Below are 17,051 nucleotides of genomic sequence, written 5' to 3' on the forward strand. Positions count from 1 at the left end.
GCGTTTTGCATGGTGGATCACCAGAACATCAAAGGCACTTATATCCCGTACTCTCACATCCCATACTCTCACATCCCATTGACTGTATCAAGTCATTTGGCCAATCCCAAGGCTTTTCAAGTCTTTGAAATGCACCAAAGGACTTCCCTGGTGGTCCAGTGGCTAAAACTCTGCGCTTCTGATGCAGGGTGCCCACGTTCGATCCCTGGTCAGAGAACTAGATCCCACGTGCCACAGATAAGACATGGTGTAGCCAAATATTTTTTAAAATGCACCAAGCTTTTTTCTGCTTCAAAATCGTTGCATACATCATCCCCTCTACTCAATATGGTCTTCCCTGACACCTAAGCTAACATGGTCCTCATCACCACTATTATATCACTTTGACAGCAGCCTATTTCTTCCTCCCCAGTCCATTATAATTTTTACTTTCATGGTTACTTAAGTGATCATATTTACCTTTCACATTAGATCAACAGTGTCATTGACCAAAAGGCTAAGCCACAACCTCTTTTTTTTCTCAGTTTTGCATTGGGTGTATTGTATCCAGCTTGTTACTTTAAAAAGGCTGGTTGAATGAATTAAGTGAAAACCATTAGACCCCTGCAGGGAGAATTTCCACTTTTCAAATGTACTGAGTTTGCAAGGTTGGAGACAGACAAGCATGACTGATTCCCAGTTCTATATATTTGTTAAAAGGCCTCTGTCCTTTACAAAACCACTTGACTTTTCTGTGCCTGTGTTTACTAACCCTGTACTCCCTATCTCTGACTGTGCTTTTGAGGATTAAATGAGATTGTGGATTTAAGTTTCTAGCCCGATGCTGTGAGGATGTTGTCTGTAAAAATTCATGACCATTTTGCTCTATTCACCCCACTTCCTGACAGGAGAGCCCCAGTCCCATTCTCATACCAAATGGCCAGCATTTTAGAGCGTTTGTCATACATTCTGATTAATGTAGTACAAATAGTGCTCTTAGATACTGTAAGAAAGTAATATGATGTGTGCAACTTGAAACTAATGAAGTGTCCTAAGTGATACTCTGTTTACATGTCTATTTCACATATGTTTCCCTTGAGCCTGAAATAGATACAATTTTTACAGGCAAAAAAAGGAATTGTAAAGATTACAGAGATGAAATTCTTTTTTTTCCCAGAGATGAAATTCTAAGGGTGAATAGCATCAGCAAGAATAATGCAAAAGGAAACCATGAAGCATGTTTTAAGAGTAGTGCATGTCACCAGTGAATGAAGAATTTGCTGGTCCTAGTCACTAGGACATGGAATATAGTGAGTCCAAGGTGTTGCTCCAGAGATGGCAGGTGAAAAGTTGTTTATGACAGTTGAGTTTGAGCTCCAGATAGACTGCAGCAGGTGATTGGTTACACATTTAAGGAATGTAGGCAGCACACCTGGGTGGGAGTGGATATTTGAAATTCAGATTTTAAGTGGCATCTGATACCATCTATAAGTGTGACCACTTGAAGGTTGGCACTTGGGTCTCAATGCTTATAGGGCTTCAGAACCACTGGAAGAGCTACCTTTCTTTTAATATTTATTTATTTACTTATTTTTGGCTGTGCTGGGTTCATTGGCTTCACTGCTGCATGCAGGCTCTCTCTAGTTGTGCCAAGTGAGGGCTACCCTGTAGTTGTGGCACATGGGCTTCTCACTGCAATGGTTTCTCTTGTTGTGGAGCACAGGCTCAAGGGCATGCAGGCCTCAGTAGTTGTGGCACATGGGTTCTAGAGCACAGGCTCAATAGTTGGGGTGCATGGGCTTAGTTGTCTCGTGGCACATGGGATATTTCTGGACCAGGGATCAAACCTATGTACCCTGCATTGGCAGGTGGATTCTTAACCACTGGACCACCAGGGAAGTCCAGAGCTAACACTAAGATGTAGTGAATGGAGTGGATGTGCCTGTGACTGTATCAAAAAGGTGAAATATACAATCTGATTTTTATTTCTGATATGGGGTGTTTTTAAGTGGGGGTGAAAATGTCCTAAAATTAAGATTGTGGCAATGGTTGAATACCACTGCACACATACTACAAACTACTGAATTGTACACTTGAATTGGGTGAATTGTATATTATGTGAATTCCATCTCGGTGAAAGTGAAAGTCGCTCAGCCGTGTCCGGCTCTTTGTAATCCCATGAACTATACAGTCCATGGGATTTTCCAGGCCAGAATACTGAAACGGGTAGCCTTTCCCTTCTCCAGGGCGTCTTCCCGACCCAGGAATCGAACCAGGGTCTCCTGCATTGCAGGCAGATTTTTTTACCAGCTGAGCTACCAAGGAAGCCCTCCATCTCAATAAAATTGATTAAAATAAAAAAGGCACAGTTCAGATTTGGCCCAAGGGCTGTAGTTGGCAGCTCAAGATGACTGTCATATTTCTTTTCCTGTTACATGTAGCCCCTGAATGAGCTGAAGGGAATCCGCATATCAGCACTTCAGGTTGGGAAGCTCTACCATGCAACACTGGAGTCCCAGAAGTGTGTGGTGACAGGTCCCTGTGTTTACATGGAACTTATTAAAACCCCATTTCTAATACAAGCCAGACTCATACTTTCTGCTCCCCAGTCCCCGCACCATGATGTTGTTCAGTTAGGGAGACCAGGTGCTGCACCGACGAGGATCAGATGATCAAAGACCCTGTATCCTTGAGGTGGCAAAGACCTCAGGGTTGAAACAGCCCTAAAGCAAAATGTCCAAACTAAAGCTCTACTGGGCCAGCCCTGTGAAAGCGGACAGATTCTGGAGTTTGCTAAAAGGATGAAGGAAAAGTATTCTGCTCTCTCCCCTACTCCCACCACTGCATGCCAGGTGCTGACATGATTCACTCACTCCATTGAGGAAGTTTGTGAACTGGCAACTAGGATCGAATCACCAAACAACTAGATTTACAACAATCCACTATCTCTCCAAGAACAGTCTTCCATGTCAACCATACAGGAGAAATGAGTGGGGAGCTGGCAGAATCCACAGCCCATGAGTCTTTCAAGTCCAGTGGTGGACTTTTCCGGAATTCCCACAATGTGTGATGCTGCTTTGGAATAATCACTTTCCTAGGGACCTGGAGCCGCAGCAGCACCCACTGGCCCCTTTCTATCTGCAGACTCCATAGATGGGGAAGCCAGGTGGGCATTCACAGAACACAAGTTCCATCAGGGCACAGAATTTTGGCCATTGTGTTCAAGGTTATAACCCTAGCACCTAGCACATAGGAGTCAATCACTATTTCTGAAGTGGACCAATGGGTGACTATCTAAAATCTAGAAAATATTGACTCCAACTACCCAACCATAAAGTGGGGAACTAACCACTAGCTGGTAGTCCCACTGGACCTAGAACACAAGCATGTGAGTTCTAAAGAAGCATTTCTTGGATTAGAAACTCTGAAAGGTGAAAAAAATCACAGAATGTAGATTAATTTTTAAAAATAAACACATCCACTAAAAACAGAAAATCATGAACATAAATCATTACAAGGGATGAAGATGAAAATGTCTTTAATCAATAATGAAAAATGCTAAACACCCTCCAGAAGATGCATTCCATTTAGTTAGACCACAGAAGATTTTAAAGGTTGTCTTTGAATTAACTGTTGAGGTTTACTAAGCTATTTTTTTTCCAGAACACATTTAAACCAAGCCTTTTACTGCCAAGAGAAGAAAAGATGCACAGGGAATAAAAACATTGCTTTCTTATTACCCCCTTTTCACTAGAGTCATAGAAATTGCTCTCCAAACATAGCAGGACTGAACACTCTCCACCGCGACTGCATCGACCATGTCAGATACTCGAGGTACGTAGTCATCAGGAAGTTTCAGAGATTCCAGGGTGAAAAAGATAGTATCATCTAGCACCCCATTTCTTCCCTGCAGGCTAGTAATGCAGACCTGTAATTACAAACAATGCAAACGTTTATGTAAAAGGCTCATGCACTTTCACAAGGTCTGCACCTCCTCACTCAGGATTTAATCTGTTGTTTAGTCGCTAAGTCCTGTCTGACTGTTTGCGATTCCATGGACTGCAGCACTCCAGGCTCCTCTGTCCATAGGATTCTCCAGGCAAGAATACTGGAGTGGGTTGCCATTTCCTTCTCCAGGGGAATCTTCCTGACCCAGGGATCGAACCAGTGTTTCCTACATTAGCAGGCCGATTCTTTACCACTGAGTCACCTGGGAAGCCTGGATTTAATCTGTAGGTCACTCCAAATCAGTGATTCCCAACATGGCTGGCACATCTGAGACACCAGAGTGGAGCGCTTTGTAAAACTACTCATGCTGAGACCCCATCTCACATCAATTCGGTCAGAATCTCTGTGGATTCAAGTCTAGTATTAGAAACCCTGCTCTAAATATAACATACTCTGTCCATTAACCTCCACAGTAACAGCGGTGAGAGTGAAAAGGATTGAGTAAGAAAGGAATGCGGTGGTAAATAGAACATCATTTCCCCCACTTTCTCTGTCACATTTCAAGCTTCATCTGTGAAAAGTGAAAGTGAATGCCACTTAATCGTGTCCGACTCTTTGCGACAGTCCATGGAATTCTCCAGGCCAGAGTACTGGAGTGGGTAGTGTTTCCCTTCTCCAGGGGATCTTCCTAACCCAGGGATCAAACCCAGGTCTCCCACATTGCAGACGGATTCTTTACCAGCTGAGCCACCAGGGAAACCCTACAAACTGAATTTCTATTAGTCTCCAGGACCCAAACCACACCCAGTGTTTATTGTAAGATCTAGTCCCTTCACCCATGACATTCATTCTTCCCCAGCAATTCCCCGAACATGGTTTGTTTTCTGTTCTGTTGTTCTCAACATTTTAATACCTCTCATATAAACTGTATAATTTAGGTCTTAATTTTATATATATATATATATATATATATATACATCTTAATTATATATAATTTAGATCTTAATTATATTTTTTTTCTTTAATTATTTCCTTTCAGAAGCACCACCTTTTCAATAAAAAAATAAACTCTTAGGCAAAGAATGTATTTTCTTTTAGGTTTCCCAAGCCAACCAATAGAATCCCAAGCAGCAAATTATCACCACAAGCAGGCTAAGCCAAAACAAACAAGGGCAACATCAGATGAATTACCTTGTGCACGTGCTTGTGTCTCAGAGGCTTCACTGAGAGGGCCTTTCTGCTTTGTGCGTCTGGCTGGATGGAAAATACAACTTCTACTCGGTCACCCTGATAAGGTTCAAAATCTAAAACCACCAGGGAGAGAAATCAAGTTGGAATTATCTCACAATGTTGTCATGTGAAATTTCACAAGGTACTTTGATGCTGGAATACCCTAAAGTAGATTCTATGACATTGAAGGTCCATTTCGAACATTTAAAAACAGGTAACCTGCAAGTCTTCCTGTCAGAAAGGAATTTTATAATGTTTTAGGCATTGATTCTCTCTCCTGACTTCACGTCAACTGGGGAAAAGCATTAACTGTGCATCTCAGAGCAATCTTTGTTGAGAGCAGCACAGAACCTGATCAAACTGTTGGTCACATTCACACTCCTTCTGGAGAAGAAGAAAAGTACGTAAGAATATGCCTGCCTGTGTTCAAACCTTAACACTGCCCCTTACTCAATTGACTTAATTCTCTGGGCCTTGATTTCTTCATCTGTAAAATGAGAAGCATAATAGTTGTACTTACTACATAGAATTGAAGGGACAAATAAAACTCATATAATAGTATTTGGCACAGAAGCAACACCAAATACATGTTGATTGCTATTAGTGGGAGCCATAGCAGAAGATGGTTGGATGGCATCACCAACTTGATGGACATGAGTTTGAGCAAGCTCTGGGAGTTGGCGATGGACAGGGAAGCCTGGCTTGCTGCAGTCCATGGGGTCACAAAGAGTCAGACACAACTGAGTGACTGAACTGAACGGATAGCAGAAGAACATATTGCTAGAGGAAGAGACAATTTTCTCAAGGGTTTTGGACCAATGATGAACTCTATATAATTTACATTTTTCAACTGTCAACAAATCTTTACAGATTTTACACAAGTTAAAAGCGAGTCACAGTGCCCAAATGTACCATGGAGCATTTGAAGCCAATAGAATTCTCAAATGCTACTACTGAAAGTGAAACTTGATACAACCCCTTCAGAAAGGTGGCAATATCTATTAAAGTTAAATATTTCTGTACCCTATTTCTAGTTCCATCATAGCCCTTTCTTTGTTCTCCTTGGTTTCATCACAACTAAATTTTAGAAGGACTGAAAACCACACGAGGGACCTCTTGTCTTCTTTCTCTCCACATTTCCTTTGTGTGGCTTTCTACAATATCCATAGGCTGATAATTCCAGTAAGTGGAGCTCTAACCAGTTTCAGATCCATATATCCAAATGTTTACTCAAATCATTATGTTTAAAGCTGGGCTCTTGCTAGTCTTCTCATGTGCCCGGTTTTGCTCCTTGGTCTTTCCATATCTCAAAAATGGAAACTCTACCCTTACCATTGTTCCAGCGAAACACTTAGGAGTAACTCTTGACTCCACTTTCCTTCACACCAAATGTCCAGTCCATCAGCCAATACTTTCATTTCTAACTTCAAAGTATTTCTAAAATCAAAGCAATCCTTACAGCCTTCCTTTCTACCAGTCTTAGCCAAGTTTCCATCATCTCTTACCAGGACTATTGCAATAATAGATTCCTAACTTGTGTTCCCAATTCCATCCCTGTCCCATGTAACCTGTTCTCAGCATGACAGCCAGAGCAAACACATTAAAACATAACTCACTTCATATCACAACATTGTTCAAAGTTCATCCCCCCCAAAAGGCCAAATCCTTAATATGATCTATAAATCCCTGTGTAGCTCACCTCCTTACTCTTCTCTTTAAGATATTTATTGAAACTTTACTTTTTCAGTAAAACCATCCCTAATTTTTCAACCCATAGCTCCCTAGATTTATCATTATCCTAAAACTATGATTCAGCAGTTTCAAGCCTAGTCCTAAGAATCGAGCCCTGACAAAGAAAATCATAGGTTCACAAAAAAGACTAGTATAAGAATGTTTTTTAGCACCTTTATTCATAATAGCCAAAAGCTGACAGCAGCCAACATGACCTTCAATAGGAAAATGGAGAAACTGTGATGTACAGAATGAGCTACAGACATATGCAACAACATAGATGAATCTAAAAATATACTTCTGAGTAAAAAAGTATTAAAGAAATATATATGTCTGATTTCATTATATCTATAAAATTCTAGACCTCCAAATTAAATATATGGTGGGGAAAAAAACTCAAAACTGTATTTTGCCTTGGAGATGGGGGCGGGGATTGACTGGGGAGAGGCATGAGGGTAATGTTTAGGCACTTGGATTTGTAAAAACCCAAAGACACTCCAAAAAAAAAAAAAAAAACTAAAAACAAATGATGAACTTGAGCTGCTGACACACATGTTGCTGACACAGATATGATGCCTACTCACAATGCTCCAGCCATCCTGCCCCTCCTTCTTTTCCCTTCTTTTCCGAGGAAATGCCAGAATTTTTCCATGTCAGGACTTTTCCCACATTTCTTCCCTGTGAAATATTTTTCCCAGGTGGTTCCTTCTCCCTCAGGTCTCAGCTCATGTGTCACCTCCTCAGAGAGGCCTTTGGTAACCTGCTTTCTATAGTAAAGCTCACCTCACTCTACTCCCAGTTTCACTATCACAATGCCTTCCTCAAGTCCTGGAGAGCAGAAAACAATCTGTATCTCTTTTGTGAGGGGGGCTGGGGGAGGTTTACTTGCATATTGTCTGAGTTCTACCTCTTTCTAACTCATTAGAATATAAGTATTATGAAAACTGTACCTGGAACAGAGTGAGGTACTCAAATATCTGTTGAATGAACATAAACAAGGAAAGAACATACACGGACTTGGCATGATGTGGAACAAACAAAAAAAATCAACACAATTTTTCCTTCTTTTAGATTCCTATTATGTTTTAAATTGTAACAAGTTTTTACCATTTTCATTGGGTTTTATAATTAGATTAAAAACAGCTATTCTGACATTTCTAAATATGACTGGCTAGGTGCTCAAGTCTTCTTTTTCATCTACTCTCTCTTTCACCCTAGACAGTCTATTACTTCAATTCACTCGATTTATTTTGCAGCAGTAAATCCCTCCACCTGTGCTTTGAGTCCCATCCTCTCTTTACAACCAGGGACTGTGTTTTATCAGTCCTTCCTGCTCTCTTCTTCACTTTCAATTAATCCCTTTGGCATTAGCAACATGTTCAAGTGTTTCCCATCTTGAGAAGAATTCTTCTAGCAAGGGCTATCATTGGTGGTGACTTCCTATTGACATGGTTTATAGGGACCAAGAGATTGCCTTTAGAGCTTAGCAATCCAAGGGGCCTGCCTCTTCTCTTAGCATTAGGTATTTCTAACTAAATGGGTCTTAAGATCCTAGCTGCCACCAGACAATCATTTTTGGGAACTTCTCTTTGGACTTAGGTACAATATTTTTACTTATATTCATCTTTCAAAATCCAGCCTGGCAAGGGGTTGCAGGGGTACGGAGACCAGCTGGGAAATCACCTCACCCAGGCAGCCTTTCCCAGTTCTCTCCATAGCAGTCAATCATTCTCTCTCCTCTACTCAGTAATGTGGTTTTTTTTTTTAAAAAAAAAAAAACATTCTTTTAATCACATTCTTTTAATGTCAGTCTCTCCCAGTTGGACTATCAGCTCTTTGCAGGCAGGGTTTAGTAAAGTCTTAGTTATCTTGGTCTTGCCAATATCTAGCACTCTATCTTGAGCTGAATTAATAAATTGAAATAGCATCAACAAACCAACAAATCATTGCTTTAGGCATAAAATAACAAAGTGTTATACCTGATAATTAATGGACACACACACACACACACACACACACACACGCCTGGAATGTGTTGGAGGAGGTGAAGACGTAACCATGGTTGACCCACAAACTGGACCTGGGCACTTGGAGGCTGCTCATCTCTTCCACGGTCCTTGGAATGTATGTTCCACCTACCGTTCCCACGTTTCAAGGACACAGCCTTGACAGAGTAAGGTATCACTGAGACCATTTGGGTGGTATTCGTGACTGAACTCTGTTAAGACCTCTGTATAAAGTGTTGAAATTCTGGCAGGGGAGGGTATAGATCTACTTGTACGCTCAAAATAAGGCTCATACATTAAACTCCCTTGCTTATTAAACCTGCTCCCTACCCATTTGGAGTGGCCTGCCTCTTTCTAGGTCTCTCCTTGTTTTCCATTACAGGACCAGTTTGTGAACCAACAGAAAGGTACAAGGTTACTTCCAAACCTTATTTTAAAGCTTTTGAAGAATTAAAAAAAACATTATCTCTGTATACTTGTATTAATAATATTTTTCAGTTAGATTAGAAATTCAATGCCTACAGGAATGGAAAAATTACACAAATACTAGTGATTACATCTAATAAATGACAATGCAACAAATGACAGGATGAACTTTTAAAAATATAACACATCTATCTCTTGCTGTACATAATTTTTAACTCCAAAAGTTCACCTCAAGTATTAAAGAGCTTCCAGTTGGAGTGAAGGACAATGGAGAAGTAATTAAATCCTCTTACCAGTTAGTGTTAAGCATGTCACAAATTTGACCCTGGAAATGATGCCTATAACCATCTTCAAATGCAATCTATAAAATTAAAAAATAGGTAAAACCTAATTTTAAATTTAAAATTTTTTTGGCTGTGTCCCTTTGCTGTCCACTTGAAACTATCACAACATTGTTAATCAGCTATACCTCAATATAAAATAAAAAGTTTAATTAATAAAAAAGACAAAGTTGGAGCATTTCAGAAGAGATTATTTACAATGTTTGAAATGTCTTTGTGAAAAGTATCTTGTGTATACATTTGGCATTTCCAAAAATCTCTTTTGCATTGCTTATTAAAGGAACATTTCAGCAATCTAGTAAAAATATATATATAAATTGTACCTTTACAAACAATATCTAGAGAGAAGTAAGCTGTGTGATGAATGAACTCAACACCTTCCATCAGAGAGTTCATACAGCCAAGTGAGATTCTAGTACAGGAGTCTGGCAGTTCATCACCGTGGCTATTATCACAGAAAGCATCCACCTACGAGAAGAAGAAACACTTACTTCACACACAACAAAAGTTTAAAAATCAGAAACATATGCTTAAATCATTGTTGTTTAAGAAAGAGTTTAAATAACTATAACAAACAGTGGTGAATATATTTTACATAGCAAATATATCATAGACATGAGATGATAAAATAATGCCTGAGCTTCATATATTTTTATGTTTTAGAGCAGTTTAGGAAAATTAAGCATCAGTTCAGTTCAGTTCAGTCATGAGCTTCCCATATATTCCTTTTCTACACTCACAGTTTCCTCTGTTACTAGTATCTTGCATTTGTTCAATCAGTACATTTGTTCAATTGATGAACCAATATTAATTATATTTAATTAAAGTCCATAGTTTAAATGAGGGTTCACACTTTGTGTTATGCTGTCATATATTTCTAAAAATGTGTCTGAAAACATTATTTGTGCACCAACAAATTAAATGCACTGACCATATTAGATGCAAAAATAAAAGATACTATTCCTGCCTGTATGAATTCATAACCAAAGGGGAGTAAAATGCAGAAATAATGAATTCAAAGCAAGTTATGGCAAATAGTAAAAATATGTGCAAAAACTGGCTTTGGGGAATTCCCAGTAAGGAAAGAATTTATGATTCAGAGAATACAGGACAATTTCTTGGAGAAAGTGGGATTTGACCTAGGCTGTGAAAGAAGAGAAAGATTTTACTAGCCAATGAGAACAGGGCTGAGGACAAGGGAGATAGCAAAGGAGAGAAATCACATGGCAAAGTCGTGAACAAGGAGGAAAATCATAAGATTTCAGATCATGGCACTTTGTGGGAGAGTGTTATAACACAACACAAAGTTGGGAAAATAAAGGCGGGGGGAGGGCATAGCTCTAAAAGACAAGTCAAATTAGGACTTAATTTATCTATAACAGAGAGGCATTTGAAAGTTTTATTATTGAAAATAAAAAAGTCTTTATATTTTTCTTTGCTAATTACACTAATAGTACATGTTCATTGTACAAAAAATACAAGGCAGAGAAAAGAAAAAAAAAACAATTATACATAATCTGTAAACCCAACAGCTTTCTGAAGATAAGCATTGACCATATTATATTCTGGTACTTACCCTGCTCCAGATGTTTTTACTATGCATAAATATCTATGCACTATTTGAAGGAAAATTTAATAATATATATACTACTAATGCACCCTCAAATGATCACAAGTATGTCAACAATTCATCAAAGCACCATGACTGAGGAATAAAAGCTGCATGAAAGGGGATTTTTGCCTTTTCATCCTAGAGTTAGAATTATTTCTGTATTATTTTATGTGTATATGAAACTTTCCAAATTTAGAGAAAGTTTATATTAAGCATTCAGTTGAGAGCTGCTATCTAAATAATAGAGATACTACTACTACTACTAACAACATATATCTTAACCATTTAAGAAAGAAAGGCACAAAGGAAATTTCAGTGTTTTCCATCAACCAAGCTATATAACAAAAATCCATACTTTACAGTGAAACCAAGAGGGACCCCATGGGTCTTTCCTGGGAACAGACCCTCTGTCCCCAACTCCCTGCACTCTGCCTCTTGTTTGTAGAAAAGCTTTAGCTTCCTAAGCCTTCTCCAACTTCCAAAGAGCAAATTTAATCAGAGAAATAAGAAAACGCAGAAAGGAAAACAGTCAAGTAAGACAAAATAATTGTTTAGCCATAAAACAAGGCTCTTCAGTTCCTCCACAAGGACTATAGATAATATTCTGAGCCATATCCTTTGAGCTGTTCTGCAGATACTGAAATCCCCACCAGTCGGCAGAAGTTAATTGCATGCTGACCACCAGCACATAGACCTCAGATCAGTTGAAACCATAAGGTTAACACTGTTGACTTCTGAAATACCACCCAGTTCCTCATCACCAAACTATCAGAAGGATATCCATGAGCTGATTAGGCACACTGCTCCCCCTCTTCCCTAGCATGAAAGAAACTTGAATTCTACTCTGAATTACGATCGTTCCTTAGGGCATTAATCTGCCATCTTCTCAGTTTGCTGGCCTTCCAAATAAAGTCGATTTTCCTTGCCCCAACACCTTTTTTCTAGACTTACTGGCCTGTCATGGGATGAATAGAATGAGCTTGGACTCAGTTACAGTAGGAGACAAAATTTGTTGGAACATATAATATATATAAATATATAAATATGTTGACAGTGGTTTAAATTATCCTAAAAAGCAAAAAGCTTATTTTTTAGAGTTTATTTATTTGTCCATGCTGAGTGGCTTTTGGAATCTTAGTTCCTCAACCAGGGATTGAACCTGGGCCCCTTGCTGTGGAAGTGCCAAGTTCTAACCACTGCTCAGACAGGTTGAATAAATAGAAACAAGGTTGGAATCCCCCAGGAAAAAAGACAGTCCCCAAACTTATCTTACTTTGATTGCTTTTAGTCCATGAGATGTTTCATTTTCCTCCACAACTGCAGTAACCTTTTGCCCAACTTTCAGGAGCACATTGCCAGTCACAACATCACTGCTGAAGTAGATCAACTCATCGATCAAGCCATAGTTACTACAGAACTTTGTCACGACTCCTTGCACAGTTTTTGACTTGGTGTGACCTAAGAGATGAGTAAAGGTTTCATTAATCTTAAAAGCAAACACACATTATAAAGAAGCCCTACCAGAGGAAGATGGGCTTCCCAGGGGGCTCAGTAGTAAAGAAACTGCCTGCCAATGCAAGAGACTCAGGAGGTGCCGGTTCAATCCCTGGGTCGAGATCATCTGGAGAAGGAAAAGGCAACCTACGGGAGGGGGGATCGGGATGGGGAACACATGTAAATCCATGGCTGATTCATGTCAATGTATGGCAAAAACCACTACAATATTGTAAAGTAATTAGCCTCCAACTAATAAAAATAAATGAAAAATAAATAAATAATAAAATAAAATAAAAAATAAGATGGTTAAAAAAAAGAAAGAAAGAAAAGGCAACCTACTGAAGTAGGTTGGAAAATCCCAAGGACAGAGAAGCCTGGCAGGCTACAGTCCATGGGGTCACAAAAAGTCTGACACAACTGAGCATGCATGCGTAGATGATACCAAAAGAAGATATAGCAGAAAATGAATTAAATCTAGAAATAAATTGGGTTAGATTTAAGATACAGATGACAATGAGAGTAGAACATAGTGGTAAAGTGTGCAGGATTTGGGAGGCAGATTGCTTAAATTGAAATGCTGGTTCCACCATTTATTTCTGTTTTGCACACTGGCTCCATGCCCAAGGCAGTGGGGCTTTGAGGTGAAGAAAGCTGAGTCTGGAGCCTGACCTGATTTCAAATCACACAGCTCTTCCCGCTTACCTAAATCTGTGTAACCTGGGGTTCATTTCTTACCCTCTCTGAATTTGTTTTCATATGTAAAACCAGGGCAATGACAATGTGAATTCACAAGGGTGAATCTTAAATGGTCTCACCTTACTGGCCTCGCCAATCAATAGAAACTGACTAGACGCCAGACAAGAAATTCAGGCAAGACTTTATTCTTTATTGGGGCCCTTGATGCATTGGCGGGGGGGGGGGGGGGGGGGGGGGGGGGGGGTTGGGTAGCTAAAGAAACAAAGTGTCTTTACTTCCTCCCTCCCAAAGCCTGGTGGCAAGCAGGCTCCTTATGTGGGGTGTGGGTAGGGGGTGCGTCCAGGGGTCAGGCCTAAGGGGTGGCTTAGGTAGTTTGCCCACCCTTCTGGTGATGCATGCAGGGGGCAAGCACAGTATCCTGCTTTTGCTCCCAATCCCCTGCTTGTGCTCCAGGCCCTTCAAAACTGGCAGTTTAGTCTCTTTGTATCTTTTGGGTCTGGCATTTGCCCCAACTGCACATGCATACAGTTATTTTTAGTCCCATACAGTTTCTTTGCATTTTGTTGCTCAAGGAGAGGTGTGTACAGGTGCAAACATTGCAGCACTGCAGCAACTTGGGTCCCAGGTTCCAGCCTGTCTCATCACCACAAAAAATAAGATAATTTTATCAGGTGATAAGAGGCATTAACTAGCCTTATTATGTAAACATTTCACAATATATACATATATCAAATCATCACATTTTACACCTTAAACTTACAATTTTATATGCCAATTATATCTCAATAAAGCTGGTGGGAAAAGGTTGTTATAAATATTGACTGACACATACATATCAACTGCTTAGAACTGTGAGTGCCTCCCACCGATTAGAGCTTATATGTTAGTTGCTATCGTGGTATCTACATCTAGACAGCCTAAAGCATCAATTGTTATATAATTTTACTGTAATCAACAACAGCACGAACAGCAGATCTGGAAATTCTTGAGCAACTCACCAGACAAAGCACATAAAGAGATCTGGGGATTTAAATCTAGCCCAAATGTGCATCTGAATCACTCGGGTTTGTTTTATTTTATTTTATTTTGTGAACAAACACAGCTAGTAAGCCATAATTTGGGATCTGAATCTAGAGGTCAGCCACGCTATGAACCACAATGCTTGACCAAAGACTTGGATGAACTGATTGGGGAAGGCTAGGGAATACCTTGATTATAATAGATTATAGAATCACAACCGAAGAAAATCCTGAAAATTTGAAAAAAAAGAAAAAAGAAAGGGGAGGAGTCACATTTATTACTTTAAATCATAGCACTGAAAAAAGAGGAATACAAGCGAGACAGCTTCCACTCAAGCACATGATAACTTGTCAAAGACTCCTGTGTTGTTCCTTGGATAAAAGGGAGGGGAATTAAGGGATGATGCAGTGTCAGCTCAAAGCTACGCAGCAGCCTCCCATCGCAAACTTCGCTAAGACTCAGCCACCTCTCTGGGGCTCAAACTCCTACAGAAGCTGCAGGGAGATTCGGGCACCTGGGAGCCGGGGCCCTGCTGAGGGAATAATGCTGCTCAAGAGCCGTCTCTGGCAAACTGCCACCCTAGGCGAGCGCACAGTGGATTCACTCCCATAGCATGAAGCGCCTGCGGCGGGAGCGCAGAGGTCGGGAAGCGTTTGCAGGGCCTGGAGTCTGGGTGTCTGGTGACACCGGCTGGGGTCCGCTCCTCCCTGCCTGTGTCGCTCTGACCCCGCTGTCCAACGGATCGACAACCCTGCGACTTCTCTCGGGGAGATTTTGAAGATTAAAGCACGTGGATGCCCCTGAGCCCCTGAGCCCCTGAGCCCAGGGCTTGGCCACAGACAAGCAAGCACTCAGTACACAAGAGAATTAATGCAACCCAGAGCAGGGACGCCACTCTCCCAGCAAACCTTTTCATTTTAAGGGATTCCCACCAACAAAATCACGCCTTCTCAATGCTCCCCGAGTCATCCCCTCAGTGCCAGACTCTGGGGCAAGTTTTTAGGGCACAAAGGTGATCAAGTTAAACGCGGCCCCTGCCCTCCGACCGGGGACAGATGTATGATTCGTCCACTTGCCTCCAAACACGCGCTTTTGTGAAACCATAGCAGATTCACCCTGTACGGAAAGGCCGTCGCAGCACACTCGCATAACACAGGCACAATTTCCAAAGGCATCTGGGGAAATGCAAGGGTGGGGCACAGCTCCCCAGGGAGCTTCTCAATCAACATATTAACTCTAGACTAGAGACTCCGGGATGTGTTCAGGGACTCCCCACATGGAGGTGCCGCCTGGGACACACAGCGCCCTTCTGGGCTCATGCGGCCTAGAACTAGGAGTGGGATGCACCGCTAAGTACTCAAGGGGAAGGAAGGGATGAGGTGAGTACCTTCCAGGAGCCTCTGATGCTGCGCCCTCTCTGCTTCCGACGAGTCCACCTTCCTCCAAAAGGCAAGAGCCCTGGAAATAAACCGGAGCATAGTCCTGTAGTCAGGGCGGCCTGGGCTCCGCGTGACAGTGGGCACGAGGCTTGCTTCTGTCTAATCCTCTGCCTCCAAGCCGCACTCTGATCACAGCCGCTGCCCAGAGGCCGTGCCTGCCTCTCTGTACCGCCCAACTTCTAGTAAGGCCCTCACACAGGACTTGGCTGGAGCTGCTCTACTAAGAACTTTACGGTTCCCACCCTCCAGCCAATCCGGGCGCAGCCCCCTGGGAGGAGGGTCCTGAGATGTAGCGGGCTGGTGGGCGGGACTTCGTGGCTCCTCCCATCACAGAAGAAAGTGGAAACCTGGAGGCCATGCTGGAAGTCGCTTCCAGTCTAATCCTTTTTTGCATCTCTTAGGGTAGACAAATTCGCCCATGGGCTTCTGCAGGGAGGGCCTGGTGCCTGTTTTGGAAGATGGCGCCGCAGCTTGCCCTGAGGATGGAGGCGGGCTCCCAGGTGTGGAGCCCCATCCCTCAGGGCCTGAGTTCTTTTCCTTTGCCTCTAGAACCCCTCCACCCACCCATACCCCAACAGCAGCACCTCCTCACCCCTACACAGGCTCCACAGAGGGTTCCGTGATCCGCTCTAAGCAACAGTTTTCTGTTCAACGTTAAACCAATACTATCGATATTGCGGAAAAGTCAAACTTTTGCATCAGCTTGGGCCTCAAAACGAGGGCATGGCAACCCACTCCAGTGTTCTTGCCTGGGAAATCCCATAGACAGAGGAGCCTGGCGGGCTACAGTTGATAGAGTCTCAAGGAGTCCGGACACGACTGAGCAAAGCCACAAAGCTGCTTGGAAGCTGGAGCCAACTGCTGCTTTATAGCGAAGCACTCGTGGTCCTGAGAGACACTTTTAAAGTGTAAGCTGGAGATGAGGGTGGCTAAGTGAGGAGGATCAAATGATGTAGCACCATGCAGAGAGTTTGGATTGCATCCCTACCGGTATTTGGCTTGGCGGGGGTGGGAGTAGGGGGGAACGGACCATGCAGACATGGCCACATTAAGAATATTAAATGAGGATTTGGGTTGTCTTCAGTAAACCACTCACACACAAAAAAAAATCAGTAAAACATCCTTT

At 41.7% G+C, this 17,051-nt stretch overlaps 1 protein-coding gene across 1 annotated transcript; it reads right to left on the minus strand.

Annotated features, from left to right (window-relative positions):
- Window positions 1-3,715: 3,715 nt before the first annotated feature.
- CT55 (cancer/testis antigen 55) lies at window positions 3,716-16,283 on the minus strand. Its single transcript, XM_061137542.1, has 7 exons — window positions 16,168-16,283; window positions 15,874-15,944; window positions 15,563-15,661; window positions 12,547-12,731; window positions 9,985-10,129; window positions 5,119-5,231; window positions 3,716-3,907 (listed from the first exon to the last, which is right to left on the minus strand). Exons 1-7 carry the CDS (start codon window positions 16,281-16,283, stop codon window positions 3,716-3,718), a joined length of 921 nt encoding a protein of 306 aa, XP_060993525.1.
- Between the last annotated feature and the right edge of the window lie 768 nt (window positions 16,284-17,051).

This window comes from Dama dama, chromosome X (assembly GCF_033118175.1).
Source record: "Dama dama isolate Ldn47 chromosome X, ASM3311817v1, whole genome shotgun sequence".
NCBI classification, from domain to species: domain Eukaryota; kingdom Metazoa; phylum Chordata; class Mammalia; order Artiodactyla; family Cervidae; genus Dama; species Dama dama.

Bases quoted from the DNA above. Each gene is read 5' to 3' on its own strand.
- CT55 (XM_061137542.1), bottom strand. From the start codon at position 16,283: ATGGCCTCCAGGTTTCCACTTTCTTCTGTGATGGGAGGAGCCACGAAG. The intron at 5,232-9,984 runs GTACAATTTATA...TGGTGGTTTTAG, and splicing joins TCTAGATATTGTTTGTAAAG to ATTTTGAACCTTATCAGGGT. The intron at 3,908-5,118 runs GTAATTCATCTG...TTGTAATTACAG, and splicing joins GACACAAGCACGTGCACAAG to GTCTGCATTACTAGCCTGCA.